The sequence below is a fragment of the Brienomyrus brachyistius genome, chromosome 1, assembly GCF_023856365.1.
Source record: "Brienomyrus brachyistius isolate T26 chromosome 1, BBRACH_0.4, whole genome shotgun sequence".
NCBI classification, from domain to species: domain Eukaryota; kingdom Metazoa; phylum Chordata; class Actinopteri; order Osteoglossiformes; family Mormyridae; genus Brienomyrus; species Brienomyrus brachyistius.
In genome coordinates this window covers 27011756-27027584 of record NC_064533.1, presented here as the reverse complement: position 1 = coordinate 27027584, position 15829 = coordinate 27011756, and the positions used below count along the sequence as shown (strand labels likewise).

The following is a 15829-nucleotide window of genomic DNA, read 5'->3' as shown; positions in this document are numbered from 1 at the left end:
AAATGCTTGTAGAAAGTTTGTCATGACAGGACATACATGGTCAATTGTTGGTGGCCAACACACGACAGAAAAGCTTCACTATAATGGTGAAAGCTGAAAAACACTTTGAAAAGGTGCAATATCAAGCCTGGTGAGTGGTCGGCTGTTGACAGGTCATTATGGAGCTCCATCAGCTCCATTGGATTTAAAATTCAAAGCACTGTGGGAGTTAATGGAAAACCGGATGGAGGCAGGCATCAACCTGATGTACCTTACTCGGGCCCTGCCTTTAGCCATGTCAGATCTATGGTCGGGGACTGGTCTCTGTAAGGGATTTATGGAATTAACCAGAGCCCGATTCTTACCATTTACAGTTAATGGGAGCCACATAATCAAATAATTTGATTATGTTGCTTCCAACACATGGTATGTAATGGCCTTATACCGTGTCCTACCTGAGTTAGGTTCTGGGGGGCCCTACATGATCCAAGTCAGGATAAGCAGTTGGAATATGAATGATAGATATTTTCCCTATGTTGACATGAGTTTCATAAAGGGATTCAACCTTTCTCCCACAGTACAAAGCATGCTTTTAATGGATGACCCTATCTAAATTGACCTTAGTGCTGAACTATGTATGCTATATGATGTACTTGAATTTCTTTCCAGATGTCCAGTACATTGTGTCTTGTGCTTCCAGACATTCAGTAAGTCTACATTGACTATGCAGTTTCAGAGTGTGGGTGAAAGGATAGATTGATGTTGAGACAATGTTTCAGTCTACCTAGATGATGAAACTAGTGGAGACATTCTTACTGATAGAGCTTTTTCATATGAAATGCACTGGAGGGGAGCAGTCAGTCTACTTTAACCTTGGGATAAAACAACCTTTAAGCTTTATATTAACATTATTTCATATGCCACCAAAATAAGTATGTAATCAAATATTAACCATCAAGAAGGAAGACAGCCAGACAAGTGAAGTGTTCAGACTGGGTGAATTACAGCTGAAATGGAGGACAATGCTGTTGTTTGATATTTTATTTAGGCAGAGAACAGGTACAAAAATGTAAGTAAATATACTCAGATGTGAACGATTTTCATTGGCTCCTAAAGTTGGCTTTATAATTAGGTATCTTAGAATGTCATTCCAAGAATAAAAGATCCTATCTAAAATTTTAATTGCTGAGTGAAACAGATTTTAACTGGAAATTGCCGTCTTTGCAGAAATATAACATTCTTGCCTACCTGTAGCAGAATTATTTCACTACTGCAATGTTTATATAAAGCCTTTTACATTATTCTTTGCATATATATTTCCCAAAAACCGTCAAAACTAAACAGTAAAGTAAACTACTGTTACCAAGGTGAAAGTGAGAGTGGGAAAATGCCTTCAAACTCCTTGGTTTGCTTTTCAGTGTCACTCAGATCCAGGGTTCCCAACCATTCCACACCCTGCCAAGGATGTTAGGGTCTGTGGCTTGGTCCAGCAGGCAGTCCACCTGGGTCTCCACGGGCAGTTCTTTACCTCGTTCCCGGGCCCGGACATTGTGCTCCACTTCCCCCTGCGCCACTGCTAACATGCCCTTGAAAGCGGAGGCCTTTTCAAAGCCCAACTTCACTTCCTCACTTTAAAGCACAAACGATAAGGAGGAGAGAAAAAAAATAAATCACATTACATCCACTTCTAAGTGACTGATAATTCTGCGACACAGAATCAATCTTAGATAATGCATCAGGATATTGAAACTTAAAAAAAAAAAAAGATTATGTGCACTAAATTCTGTCAGATATAATTAAGATTTGCAAATTATCCATTTGATTTAATAAAACATTTAATTTCTTAAACACGTATCGAGTCGAAATTAATGTATTCGGCTTGCAGCGATGAAAATGCGTATACATCAATATTTTAAATCGATGCATATTTTAAAAAATATTTTAATAAAATTACCTGTTTTCTTTTAATATCATAGAATTATGAGAGTAGTTCAAATGATCAGAAAACAAAAAGGTGGTTTTACACTGTGCAAGGTGTGATGGTATATGACAGTGGTACTAGTGCTATGCATGAGCACCTGAAGAGAAATTGTAGACCGGCAAACCAACGGGTTGTCTATTATTATGTTTATTAAGTTGCTGTTACGGACTCCGGAGAGCTTTTTAATGTCTTTTGTCCTTGTCGCTGCTAAAAAAACACTCATTATTAAAGCGAAAATTCCGGGACCAGAGTCGTTATCGTAAACTAAAAATGAAAACGGACTCTAAAAGTGGAATAATTCATAAACTGAAATTAAAATTTTGGGTATTACAATACGCATCTTATTAATCTTTTTAAGCATACCATTAACCTGCTTATTGAATTGTGGGCGAAAATAATGTTCATATTGTGCATTGTGTAAAGCCTTGTAACAGCATAGTTTGTTGTCAAAATAAAATTTAATTAAAACGGTCAAGTTGATTTTCTGGAGGAAAATGTCTCGTTTAGATTAATTGACTAAATCAATACAATTGTCAATAGATTATTTAATTTTAAAAGTTAAAAAGTAGTTAGTGTGAGACCTGGTTTGTATGCTAGGACATTCTTGAGATCCAATTTGCTGTAGACCACTTTTTAAATAAATCACACATTAGCATCTGTTTAACTTAGCTCACAAAACTCATGAATATTAGTAATTGAAGCAGGTGAAATAATAAAATACCATGTGATGTCAGCTGGGTTCGCTCCCTCCAGTTTTCTCCGGGCGATGTTAACCTTCTGCATAGGGTACCAATTGATCTCTTTGGTGTTAACAGTCTGTGTCCAAGTACCACCTTTTTTCAACTGCTTCAACTCGAGGTTCTGGATATTAATAAAATATGTGTCACCCACTAAAAATATTTACCACAGCATTTTAGAATCCTTGAATCTGACTGGGTGTTTACTTTTCTATAAGTGCATTTGTAGTACCAGCCACAGTAATAAGTCAATGCACAAAACAGAATTTATTTTCTATTTAACAACACAAAAAATTCCAAAGTTAGAACAGATTCTAAAATTAAAAGAAACTAAAGGGAAACGTTTAATCATCGTTCTACTAATAAGTTTTCAGTACAAACGTGTATGCCAAATATGCAGTAATTGCGGTATAAGCAAGTTACTGCACACCAAGCCGTGCATTATCCATTTTTAAACGTACTCCACTACACGACAGGTGGTTCTTTGCCTACGCAGCCGTGTGTTTAGAAAAGCTTGTCATGCATTAACCCTGAGATAATCTTCAGAGGGCAATAACTAACGTTTGAGATTTCAAGGCTGGGTGATGCTAGAGCTGTTTTATGACATACCTTCCAGTCTAGGGAGGGCTCCTTGACAAAGATATCCATGGTGTTGAGCAGCAAGTCCGGGTCAGCCCTGTAGGCTCGCAGGGAATGGACCATGATGCTGTGGATTAAATCGGTCTCATGCATGGGCTGCATTAGACTGAGGAACTGCCGGGTGAGACGGAATGGCATCATCTCTGGCACCGGGAGAAACTGAGGAGAAATACATTTACAGAGTTAGCAGGTTAAATAAAAACAACTAGACAGAAATAAATAATCAATCTCTTATATAAAAACCAAAGCAGGACTATACTGCCCCACAAAGGCAAAACACAGTAACTACGCTGACAATGAAACTGAGAAAAACAGCTTCAAAGTTTTTTTGACTTTCTACCCATATGTGTAGTATATTAGGCAAATGATAGCGTTTTCTTCAAAACTAAAATATTCCGTCATGAGGTAAATCAGAGCCCAAGATTCCCGATTTTTGTCATAACTATGTACGCCAACATAAATTGTATTTTAAATGTTTAAGCCAGTAAGACACGATGAAGAAGGGACACGTGGAAAAGTCATTAAATAACTCACTTGCTCAGTTACCAAATTCCCGAGCTACTAAACGTACCCACCTGAGTTGCGGAACCAAAGGCGTGACCGAAATCGATGCCAACAACACCGCCAGTTTCCGTCTTGACCATGAAGTTGGAGAGGTGCCGGTCCCCAATGCCCAGAATCCAGTGACTTACACATATGAGAGCGTGACCGGAAATGAAATGGGATCGGAGGAAGTGGAAGGCCTCAGGTGACGTGCTCATCTTGATGAAGGCTCTCCTGAACGATGCAACCAAGGAAACCAATTTGAAATCATTAAAGGAACACAGGTCACTGCAACAAAACCTGAGCTCAAGACACGCGCATGGCATCATTATAAGAAACATTACTACACCATCACACAGATTCACAACCATCTTATGAAGTGGTCCCTCTGTCATGTGCACATATTAGAAATTTCACATATCCTACAGATTTGTACCATGAACTAACAGTACAAAAGTACAATAGTACAAAAGTTTTAGGCAGTCAAAGGAAATGTCTGGGTAGTAAGTGTATATGAACTCAAGGCATAAAAAATGATTTAACAAGAACATATGCAAATTAAGACTAACACAAAACTAACACCATCTCAATTAATTTAATTAGTTTTGAGTCAATGAAGTATTGATTAACAATCTCCTTCCTTGACTACCTTGGATTATTGTCTAGTACTGTATATCCTATGAAGCATCTTCTGCATTTACTTTTTATTGAATAGTACCTACTTTGGTTAATGATGTTCTTATGATGATCTTATGATAAAATTATGATACTTATAAACCTACCTCAGAAGATTTTCTGGAACGAGATTCTCAATCTTCTTAAAATTGGCGACAGTGTCAGCCCTCTTCGCTTTCCTACAAAGTGATTAGTAGTACATGGCATGAAATGACTACACTGACAAAAGAATAATAGACATTGTAGTATTATGCCATATTCATAAGGGAATAAGGCTTTTAGTGTGCTGGCAGAAAGCCTTATTCTGTCTTCTGACTGGGTCTTCAGGCCTCCAAATGGCATGTTGTGATGAGTCCATCCACTCCTTTACCGTCAACTTTTCTAAAGAAATATGATTTTCCCACCCAATGCCCTGGTTCCTATATCTTTAAAGTAGGAGACCATCAATCTGAGGATTTGTCCATCACAATCTCTAGCATTCATAGCCTACATTTTTCTTAACAATGCGTTAGAATATTAGAGATCATATGACTATTAACTAAAATATTCTTTTATTACACTATACAAAAAGTAAACAGTACTTGAAAAATGTACATAAATTAGTTAAATGTGCACCACATTACAGCAATCAGAACAGTAAAATATAATTCTGTGGCTGGAAAGCAGATAGTCAATAAATAATAAAAAGAGAAATGTCAATAAATTAGTCAGAGGTACCTCTGACGTTTTGTCGTAGGTAAATCTATAGATAAGTCAACATTTTTAAACTAAGAACGTGATCATCTTTAACAAAACTGTTTAGCTTAATTCCAATAAAGGATGCAAGATGAACATTCGTTTAAAGACAACAAAAATGTGCCCTAACAAAGCATTAGCAATTTCAAGTCATATTAAAATATAAAACCTATGCAACTTACTTGTAAACTTCAGCATAACGAAGTATCCCATTGACCTTACCAGCCACTTTGGTAAGCCAGTTATCAAAGACGTCATGTGGTCTACAATATAGACAAACATGGCAGTAATAGCAAAACATTCAATTACCATTTAAAGTTCAATTACTTAATAGGGCTGCACAATATCACATTGTGTTTATTTGAAATATTTGTAAAACAAAAAAGATGATGAAATTTATCCGAGATGTTCTGTTTGGTTATAGTTTATTATACTGCGCCACACCCTAAACACGACACTTGAATGCTGTTCATTGAACGTGATAATTTTTTGGTGATCGTTTGGTGAACAATCAGTTTGCAACTAATGAATGTGAACGCGAGCGTTGGTCACTCTGTTGAGAGTGAATGATGCTCACACACCAGAGGTAGCAATAATACAAAAAAATTAACTTTTAAATTGATATGAAATTCACTGCATTATGTCATCTCAGAAACAAGCTGTCTAAATGATCTTGATTTAAAAAGCGTATACGTAATTTTCGTATTGCAAGACCTCGCTCGTTAAATTAAAATTTATTAAAAACTTTTGCTCGTCTTGTAAAACACTCGCAAACCAAGTTACTCGCAATCCGAGGTTTGATTGTATCTGCGCATGTGTATGTTATTGTCTTGTGTGTGGTTTTGAAGTGGTGTCTGCCCTCAAATTTCGTTTGTACGGAGCCCACAAAGTCCTGAAAAATGTTTTTTTTTTTCATTTTGCGAGCACGAGAAATTAGCTGTCAAATGTTAAAACTGAAATTTTATTGTTTTATGACAAAATTTGATGCCAGCAATTCAAAAAAGTTGGAAAAGCTGCAACAAAAGTTTGTAAAAGTTGTGTAATGCTAAAATAAAACACCTGGTTCTTATATCTCACAACTAATTAGGTTAATTGACAACAGATCATTAAGATGACTGGGTATTTAAAAAAAAGAGGCAGAGTCTCTGTGCTTTGATGACGGGGAGAGGTTCACTATTCTGTGACTGGGTGGGAAACATGCGTGAATGGGCAAATAGTGCAACAATTTAAGAATAATGTTGTTTAACGGAATATTGCAAAGAATTTGGGATTTACATCTCTATGGTACATAATATCATCAAAAGATTCAAAGAATCTGGAGAAATCTCTGAACGCAAGGGGCAAGTCCGAAAACCAGTATCGGATAGCCGAGATCTTCAGGTCCTCAGGTGGCACTGCATTAAAAACAGACATGATTCTACGGTGGAAATCACTGCATGGGATCAAGGACACGTCTGATAACTACTGTCTGTGAATGCAGTTCATTGTTGCATCCGCAAGTGCAGGAAGAAACACTACCGTGCAAAGAAGAAACATGATCCAGAAAGACCTCTGATGTCTCTGGGCCTGAGCTCATTTATGATGGACTGAGGCATAATGGAAAACTGTCCTGCGGTCTGACAAATCAAAATTTCAAATTCTTTTTGGAAATCATGGACCTCACATCCTCTGAGCTAAAGAGGAGAGCGGACAGTCCAAAAAGCCAGCATCCGTGATGGTGTGGGGGGTGTACCCATGGCTTGCATAGCTTGCACATCCGGGAAGGCGCCATTAATGTTGAACTACAGTATATATGCAGGTTTTGGAGCAACTTGTGCTGCCACCCAGGCAATGACTTTTCCAGAGGAGGCCTTGTGTATTTCACCAAGACACCAAACCACAAGACAACGCCAAACCGCATTCTGCACATATTACAGCAGCACGGTTTTGTAGTCGAAGAGTCCGGGTGCTAGACAAGCCTGCCTGCAGTTCTGACCTTTCACCCATTGAAAACATTTAGCGCATCATGAAATGAAAAATATGACAAACAAGACCCTGAACTGTTGAGCAGTTATGGGACAGCATTTCATTTTCAAAACTCCAGCAACTGGTCTCCTCAGTTTACAATCGTGTTGTTAAAAGAAGAGGTGATGCAACAAAGCAGTAAACAAGCCCCGTCCATACTTTTTCCAAACGTGTTGCTGGCATCAACTCAAATTACGCATATATTTGACAAAAAAAAAAAAAACAAAACAAAATATCTTAGTTTCAACATTTGGTATGTTGTCTTTGTTCTATTTTCAATTAAACATGGATTTATATGATTTGTAAATCATTGTAATTCTGTTTAATTTACATTTTACACAGCGCCCCAACGTTTTTAGAAACAGGGTTGTATTTGGGATTGTGGACTTGGTTCTATATTCAAAATTGTGGACTATGAACGTGAACTAGTTTCTTTTAATCTGTATGAACTTTGAGCCAGTTCTTGTTAAGTATACAGCACAATACTGTTGGGGTTGTTACCGCAAGTTGTGTCAACAGACACAAATCAGTGTCAACAAATGCAGTGTGATTACTTATGGTGTTATATTTGCAACGCCTAAAAGTCAGTAATCTCTATAGATTCGGTGGATCCTTAAATGTGTCAGCAGAAGCTTACAAAGACATTAATTACCTTGTGACATTTCGTTGTTCTTCCTCAGTCATTCGCTTGTAAAGGAATTCCTTCAGTGTGCAAGTGTTCTCCATCCACTCGATAAGACCAATCCTGAGGGCAGACAAAATGGCGTTTTCTTTTGTAGCTCATTTAAATGTTTATGGTCTAGACTGAAGTGTCAGTACAATGTAAATGTAAAATTCAAAGATGGAGTTTTATGAAGAAGTAACTGGAGTTGAGTTTTCCTGACCTACAATAAAAAAAGTCAGAGGACCCCAAAAGAAAAATTTCAGATTCTGATGAGGGCTATAAAACATTTCTAAATACCTGTACATCCATCAATTCAGTTATAATGACTGGATAACAAATGGAAGACATTCAATACCCTTCCTAATCTCTGACCAACTAAAAGGTCAGAGCATATGATAGAATGGTCCAGGAGGCTTCAAAGCATCCTTACGCAACACAGATATCTGCAAGCATCTCCTATTAATATCTTACTTTCATGACTCCACAGTGACAAGAACATTGTACAAATTTGGTTTTCAAGGGAGAAAACCTCCACTCAGCCAACCAGAATATTTTCCAAGGACTTCCTAGATGTGCCAAAGCTACTACAACCGCAAGTTCTGAGGAGAAATTAAACAAACTGCTATATTCTGAGAAAACAAAACACTGTGTACTAAAATATGCCAACCGTAGAACATGGAGAGAAATTCGTGTTTTTGGGGGGTTCTTCACAAGCTCTCCAGGCCCAAAGGCAAGAATAACTGAGGGTGCAATGAACTCCAAATTGTATTACGAAATTCTACAAGAACATCAAGGTATCTGTCCAAAATCTCAAGTTTAGTATAATGTGGGTCATAAAGTACAAGTACTACAAGGAGAAAATCTATTTTGGAATGGCAAAGCCTTACTGGACATTGAACCGACACAAATCATTTTTGTCATTCAAAATATAAATTAACGTTTTTGTAAATGGCCTTCCACTAGGTTTACTTCCTTTTCCCAGGCTAGATTATCCATTGATTTATTGTCCACACACACATATCTAGTGCCAATTTGGAATCTCCAATTGACCTTAGTATGTTTCTCGACTGTGGGATGAAACTGGAGAACTTGACACAATGACACGGGGAGAACATGAGAATTCCACACACATGGAGTCAGGACGGGGACTTAAACTAGGGATGTGAGGTACAGTAACAGGGTTTACCTGCACCACCACGCCACCCCCAGGGTAGACTAAATATAATGTATAATGTGTTCAAGAGAGACTAGTGCTTGTGTGTTGTTTAATTAGACTGTACTATTAAAATGGAAATACTGTTAAAAGTGTTACCTAGTTGTCATGGGGACCACCTGGTAGGTAGAGAGCTTCATGTTCCTTTGAGAGCAGGCAGCATCCTGGCTCAGGATGATGTTCATGATGCTAAAGAGCTGCTCGATGCGCTGGTCCTGTCTCAGGTCCTCCCCTCCCTTCACCAGGAAGGGATAGTCATGTTCATCGTGCCCGCGGATGATCAGGCGCTTCGGCTTTCGGATGGAACTCATCACCTTCACCTGCAGTGACACATCAGCAGCCCATCAATAAACATCAATACGGCCATCAGAGTAGGAATTCATTTCTTTAAATCTTACACACCCTTTCATCAAAACCTTTTATCTTCGCATGATACTCTGGCATGGGTTTGGAGAGGCCATCATACTGCCCTGTAACAGAATTAGAAGGTTTAAATGTGCAAACGGTAAATCTCACAAGCCCATACCTAAAATAGTGAATGATAATGTCTGATAATTATGTCTATCAATCTGTTATAGCCTGTTTCAACACAACATTTACGATGCTAATGCTTTTAGCTATGGCGCTTAAACAACTACAGAAATCACATTCTGTGTTTTGCAGAGGACCTACCTGGGATCTCTAACTCTTCCTGCAGCATCTCTGCTCTGAAATTGCTCAGCCAGGGAGAATATTCCTTCAGATTACCCGGTTCCTTCTGGAAACCACGCATCTTGTTTGCAAAGTCATCCACATTCTTCAGAAAATCTGTATTACTCTTCTTTGCAATCAGCTTGGTGGCACCTGTTCCAAGGAGTGCTGCTATTTCTTTAGCATATTTCTGTTTTTAAACAAATCGAGAAGCAATAACACATCCAAAGTGTTAATTTACTTGAATGAGCTAATACTATGTGTTCACGGCGATCAGCATAAATTCCGACAGTTTCATTAAAATTGTTAATAAGTGATGCCTTGTTTGGTCACACTAGCAAATTAAATGCAAAGTAGACTGAGTAAACATAAGTACTTCTATGCCAATACATGCTAGGAGTAATATCTGCCAGCCAGAAAGTTGATATTATAAATCATTACATTTACTGGAGCTTATTTCAGATGTGGCAATACGCATATATACCTGTATGAATTTCTTTCTAAAGGAGCCAAGACCTTCTGCCCTTAGATTCCCCAGAGAAGAATACATCTCCTCATACATTTTCGCGATCATCTTTTTATCCAAGCTTGGCTTTTCCAGCTCGTTCTTCACACTGTCCCACCAGTCCTGGTTCAAATCACACATACAAACCTTTATCACACTACTGACAATGTAATCTATTGTTATTTCCGGAGGTATTAGTAATACATTTCCTTTTGATATAATTGATTTCAGTGTGAACAAAATTAAATTTTGGGCAGGTAGTTCTCCACATTAGAAACATGAAGCTATTCTAGACACAGTCCATCCCATTCTTGAGAAACATAATATCCCTGAATCTTCATGATGCTGTAGCAAAAAAAACAGCCAATGGGGAAAATAGTAGGAAGAGTAACAAAATGTAACCCTTTGCTTGACCTAAGGAAAATAAAAGGTTAAAGTACATAAGCTTCAATGTGTCAAATTTTTCATTTCAAGTTTTTTTGTTTTTTTTTTTTTGCGTGGGGGGGGGATCTTGGTTATTCTGCAATCCTGGTTTTCAAAGAGGCTATGACAAGGGCCAAAACAAATCACATACACAGTACATACGCACAATACCAAGGTACCTTGAAAAGCATTTCCGGATTTGTCAGCTGCTGTAAAGCCTCCATGAAGTCATTTATGATTCCCCTCTTATCCAGCTTCGACTTGAGGCTTCCCGAGAGAAACAAATGTGAGGTCTCAGATAAGCCTGCAGATGCCTTTGCTGTGAACTTGCAAGGTTTAAACATGCTAGTGATAGACGCCTGTACCTGGTGACAAACTCCTTGTTTCTGTGGCCAGTGGCAGAATCGTCAAAGTTATAGCTCTCGCAGCTTATCATGTACGGGTAAACCAGGGCCTGGGGGTAAGAATCTGCAATCTCGCCGATAATCTGCTGCACAGCCACTGCCTCCTGCTTGTCCAACAGCGCCATCATCTGGCTGATCCAAGAAATGAGCTGCCAGCAGGGCACAGACGCCATCTGGCAAAAGAGATTGAGTTTGCATCCTTTACTACTACTCATGAACATAAAATGCAGCATGTTAAGGTAAAAATGCTCCCCTAAGCAACAAATTAAACAGATTTTTACTTTTTATACATATTGTCATATTCCTTAGTTTAATACCAACAATGCAAACAAAGACAGACCTCTTTGGCCATGAGGTTTAAGGTCTCGGCAGGATACAGTTCAACGATCTGTAATAGTCGGGGGAACTTTAGTCGAGCCTCTTTTGAGTTCAGCTTCAATGCTTTAAGCAGCATCTCCATCACAGTAACTGGGAATGTCAGCAGCTCAGGATATTCTGAAACTGAAAACAAAGGAAGAAACTCCATATGAATCTAGGAAAAAGCAACGTTGACTCAATCGGGGATATCACAGAACTGGATAGCTCATAGCATTTAGTCGACTGTGAAACAAGAATACAGTGACTAAGCATACGCATCCTTTAAATTTCCTTTGATTGTCCGGAATCCAAAAGGCTAAGGGTATTAACAGTCTTACAACTGACCAAACCTGACCCATTTTCAACAACTTACCTTAACCACAATGTATTTTGGATTGGATTACCAAAAATGATCCATGGTGTAACATAAGGGTCAAGAGGACAACAATAATATGCATAATAAAGTATTCAACGCACTAGACAAAGGGGGTATTTTCCATACGACGCTTAAATCATCCGAGAGCAGATGCCTGATCTTGGATGAGTTAATGTCAGTGAAACTCATCCGGGATAAGTCAGTTTTTCAAATGTAGTTGTGTAGTAGATCTAGCTGGATCCATTCATCCGAGATAACTGCACGTGCCCGAGCTGCTTGAAAAACCCATATATATTGAGTCTAGAAAACTTGATCGGCAAGTCTCTCATTGGCTTCCACAAGACGTCAAAAAACAGAGCGCAATTTTTCCCGCAATTCTAGCATGACATTTTATTAGAGGGGTATGATGAATTCAAAGATTTAATATGTGCTAAAGGAAACACATCAAAAGCGACCCAAACCAGAAAAGATGGCTGGCAAAAAGTGTCCGACAAATTAAATGTGCAAATAGTGAATGTAATATTACCTTTCCAATGTTTCATTACTATCTTATTGTCATAATTACAGATCAAATACAAGCACAATCATGCAGGACATGGGAACAAGTTAAAGTGAAGTACAAAAATATACTTCAAACTGGTAAACACGTCATTTCATTCATAATTTTATGTATAAGAAATGTATGGAATCTTTAATATCTATAAAACATTCCTTTTGAAGTTAAGAAGAAAGCAGACAAAACCTTTGGAAATTCTGGGTAATGAGAATATTAGTGTATTTTTTTAATTCTTCATAGAACTGTAACTTTATTGCGTATACATTACCTGTAATGGCATAAAACGCCTCTTTAATTGCCTGCACTCACAGGTGTCCAGGAAAAACAATTGCGAATTGCCTGGCAAACTGTACTCTTTGATATATTTTCCGCATCGCCTGCAGTATACAACAAAGTACCGCTTCCAGAATATATCAGGGCAATGCACGTTTTCTGTGTGGCTGTGAGAGCACGACTTCGCCTAGTTGGACTTCTAATAGGCTATATGGAGCTAATAAATCTTTAAGATATAATATTCCATCTCGGCTGAAGCGGTATCTTTCGAAAAAAATATCATCCGGCAGCAATTAAGGATCTTGCCGATCACGCGAAAAGTTCCTTTATTTTTTGTGCACCGATTGCAATTGGTCGCTCATCCATGAATGGCGAGGTCATGACTGAACGGATTTCCATGCACAGACACGGATTAAGTGTGAGCTAATCCTTGTTTACATAGAACGAACCTGCTCCGAGCAGGTTTGAGCATTTGGATATGCTACTATGACAACACACCTAGCAAGTGTTTTGAAAAACCGACAGATCCAGGATCATGCCAAATCGTCAACAATTACATCCGGCTAAACGACTAATCCACGTACGAAAAACAGCCCCCAGGGCTCTTCAAACCTCAATTCTAAATCCAAACCTTGTTTTCAGTTCTGCCAGGTAGTTAGTTTAAGAATTACTGATTCTGATTGGCCAGAGGCTTCACACCTGGTTCAAAGGTAAAGGAAGGCTGGAAAATCAGCAAGTTATAGTATCAGTTCCTGGAAGAGCATCAAATATGTCTTGAGCAGTGACTGACCAGTGCTGCTCTTTTCCTCCTCATGCAGTCGTTTGTCACAGAAGTTTGCCAATGACATGTACGCCTTGATGGCCACAGAAGTGTCCACATCTCCTGTAGAAGATGAGGGCAGCTCCATTTCTGCTCTTTCAACAGCACTGTGAAAAAGCGTGAATGCACGTTTCTGAAGCCCTATGACCACCTGCAGATGGAAGAGATCAGAGGCTCTTATGTTATATCTGAAAAAATCCACATATTCATTGATATAGGCCAAGTGCAACAGGCACACTGGAATGCTTGTTCAATCAGCCACCTTCATTTATAAAGAGACTAAACAAGGCAGTGCTAAATGATCCAAGGCAGTGCAAAACAAAGCAAAAGTGATCAATGCGCTGAATGCACATTCATACCTGTTCATTGGTGGACGCCCCAGACAGCTCCAGCAATCTTTTGGACTTATCGCTTCCAATCTCTTCCAGAACACACAATTCCTTGCTTACTGCTGAAGCAATAATGCAATATGTGGTCCCAAGTAGAATTTTCTGGTCCTGGTAAATCTGTATTGGTGCATTCTCCGTCTGAACTTCCTCTAGAGTGCACAAAACAAAGCGTATATTCAATCAAAGGGCGTTTAATGCTGTAACCCAAAGGTAACGTTCTTCCTTAAACCAAGATTTCACATTAAAATTAGCTTTAGTAAATGTTTTATCATGACCACTCAATATCCTTAAACAATGACAGTACAGCTAGCAAGACTGAATAACATGCAGATACTCCATCCAGGGGGTGGAGAGTAATTTTTACAGTAACGATAAGTAAGAAGTTAATACCACATTAATATGTAAACACCTTAACTGAAGGTTGTACATTTGGCAATGGGCAGATGACACACTGGCCCTTAAAATAAAACCATATTATAATAAATTTTTATTTTCACACTTTTGTGCTGTGATATTTGATAAAGTCACGTGTTTTCAGGATGTAAAAAGATAAATGAGCCCATTTAGGCATTTTTAATTTGTGAAACCTCTTTTTACAGAAGCAAGAACAAGAAAAAGTACAGAACAAATGACTGAATGAACAAATAATAGAACAAACTAAAGAAAGAATGAACGAAAGAACAAAGGAGGGAGCTAAGGCCATACCGAGCAGTGGGACGACCTTGAGCATTGCTGAAACCTGCTCCACCTGCCCCAGGCCTCGGCTTCGCCTGTGGCTGAAGCGACTGAAGCTGTGGACCCACTGCTGCATCCAGCTTCTCCTCGTCTTCGATTCTTTGTGTAATTCCTTCAGCAGCTTGCTGGCAAGAGCGAAATTACTCTGGAAAATAAAACTTTTCATTACATTAATCTATAAAGGTAGCATCGTAATCACAACATACCTATATACATGCTGCAAAGTCATTTAATTGCTCCAGACTCTTAAGGGCTCAAATCAAAGGGAGCTGGACTTTTTCTTTTCTTTTTTATTCTGCAGTCCTAAAAGTTCAGTCCAGGTATTTATCCTCCAGAGCGGTTGTGCCCATCACACTTTTAGAACTGAAGAAGCCTTTCAGATGAAAGGCGAAAGGTCTTCAAGAAGTTGAGAAAAAAAAAAAGTCCAGGTGCTTTCGATTCAAGCCTTTAAGATTATCATGTCCTGGACGACTGAGAACCTACACAGACACATTACTTCAAACTCTTAATGAAATGTTGATTTCTGTTCGTTTTTTTAAGGTTTAACCTGCTTCCGTGCACTGTCAGCCATCCTTAACTTCATGTTAAACTTGCATTCGCGTATCATCACAGCAAAATCTGGAGGATCTTCAACTTTTATTTTCTGCTCTGTGCCCTCACTGTCTTCCACTTCCATACAATCTGTGGTGACTAGAGAGGTCAGCTTCTCAGAGATCTTATCCAAGAAGAAACAGCTATAAAAGAAAGATTTTTTTTAATGTAAAGATAGGGATATGGCAGGATAACAAGAATATATTCAATCATTTTTAACAAAACTACCACAGAAAAATAATTTTAACGACGATAACTTACCGAGTTGTTATGATGTCATCCCACACATTCATTGGATCCATTTTTGGATCAGGAAAGCGATTTGTCCAAGTATTTATAATAGTCCTGAGAGAGTTTGAAGAAACTGAAATACAAATAAGTAAATTAAAAAAAAAGATAATACATATTTGCATATTGCACTTTGCCGTATTTCCTATTTTCTTCGGGATTTTCTTTTATATTTAGTTCATATGTATACTTTATCCATTAGATAGTTCTAGTATTTCATATTTATTCTAAAAACGTACACCTCTACACTTC

At 38.3% G+C, this 15829-nt stretch overlaps 1 protein-coding gene across 1 annotated transcript in view; it reads right to left on the bottom strand.

The window, feature by feature from the left end:
- Window positions 1-1005: 1005 nt before the first annotated feature.
- Window positions 1006-15829, bottom strand: part of prkdc (protein kinase, DNA-activated, catalytic subunit) — a 55422-nt gene continuing 40598 nt past the window's right edge. Inside the window, exons 68-86 of the mRNA XM_049011122.1 lie at window positions 15551-15653; window positions 15246-15432; window positions 14669-14843; window positions 13934-14112; window positions 13545-13725; window positions 11533-11693; window positions 11154-11365; window positions 10968-11055; window positions 10345-10488; window positions 9843-10050; window positions 9573-9640; window positions 9270-9490; window positions 7946-8038; window positions 5472-5552; window positions 4662-4733; window positions 3912-4113; window positions 3307-3495; window positions 2682-2821; window positions 1006-1608 (exon numbers count right to left, since the gene is read on the bottom strand). Coding sequence (XP_048867079.1) covers window positions 1404-1608; window positions 2682-2821; window positions 3307-3495; window positions 3912-4113; window positions 4662-4733; window positions 5472-5552; window positions 7946-8038; window positions 9270-9490; window positions 9573-9640; window positions 9843-10050; window positions 10345-10488; window positions 10968-11055; window positions 11154-11365; window positions 11533-11693; window positions 13545-13725; window positions 13934-14112; window positions 14669-14843; window positions 15246-15432; window positions 15551-15653 — 2909 coding nt within the window. The 3' untranslated portion in view covers window positions 1006-1403. The remainder of the gene's footprint in view (window positions 1609-2681; window positions 2822-3306; window positions 3496-3911; window positions 4114-4661; window positions 4734-5471; window positions 5553-7945; window positions 8039-9269; window positions 9491-9572; window positions 9641-9842; window positions 10051-10344; window positions 10489-10967; window positions 11056-11153; window positions 11366-11532; window positions 11694-13544; window positions 13726-13933; window positions 14113-14668; window positions 14844-15245; window positions 15433-15550; window positions 15654-15829) is intronic.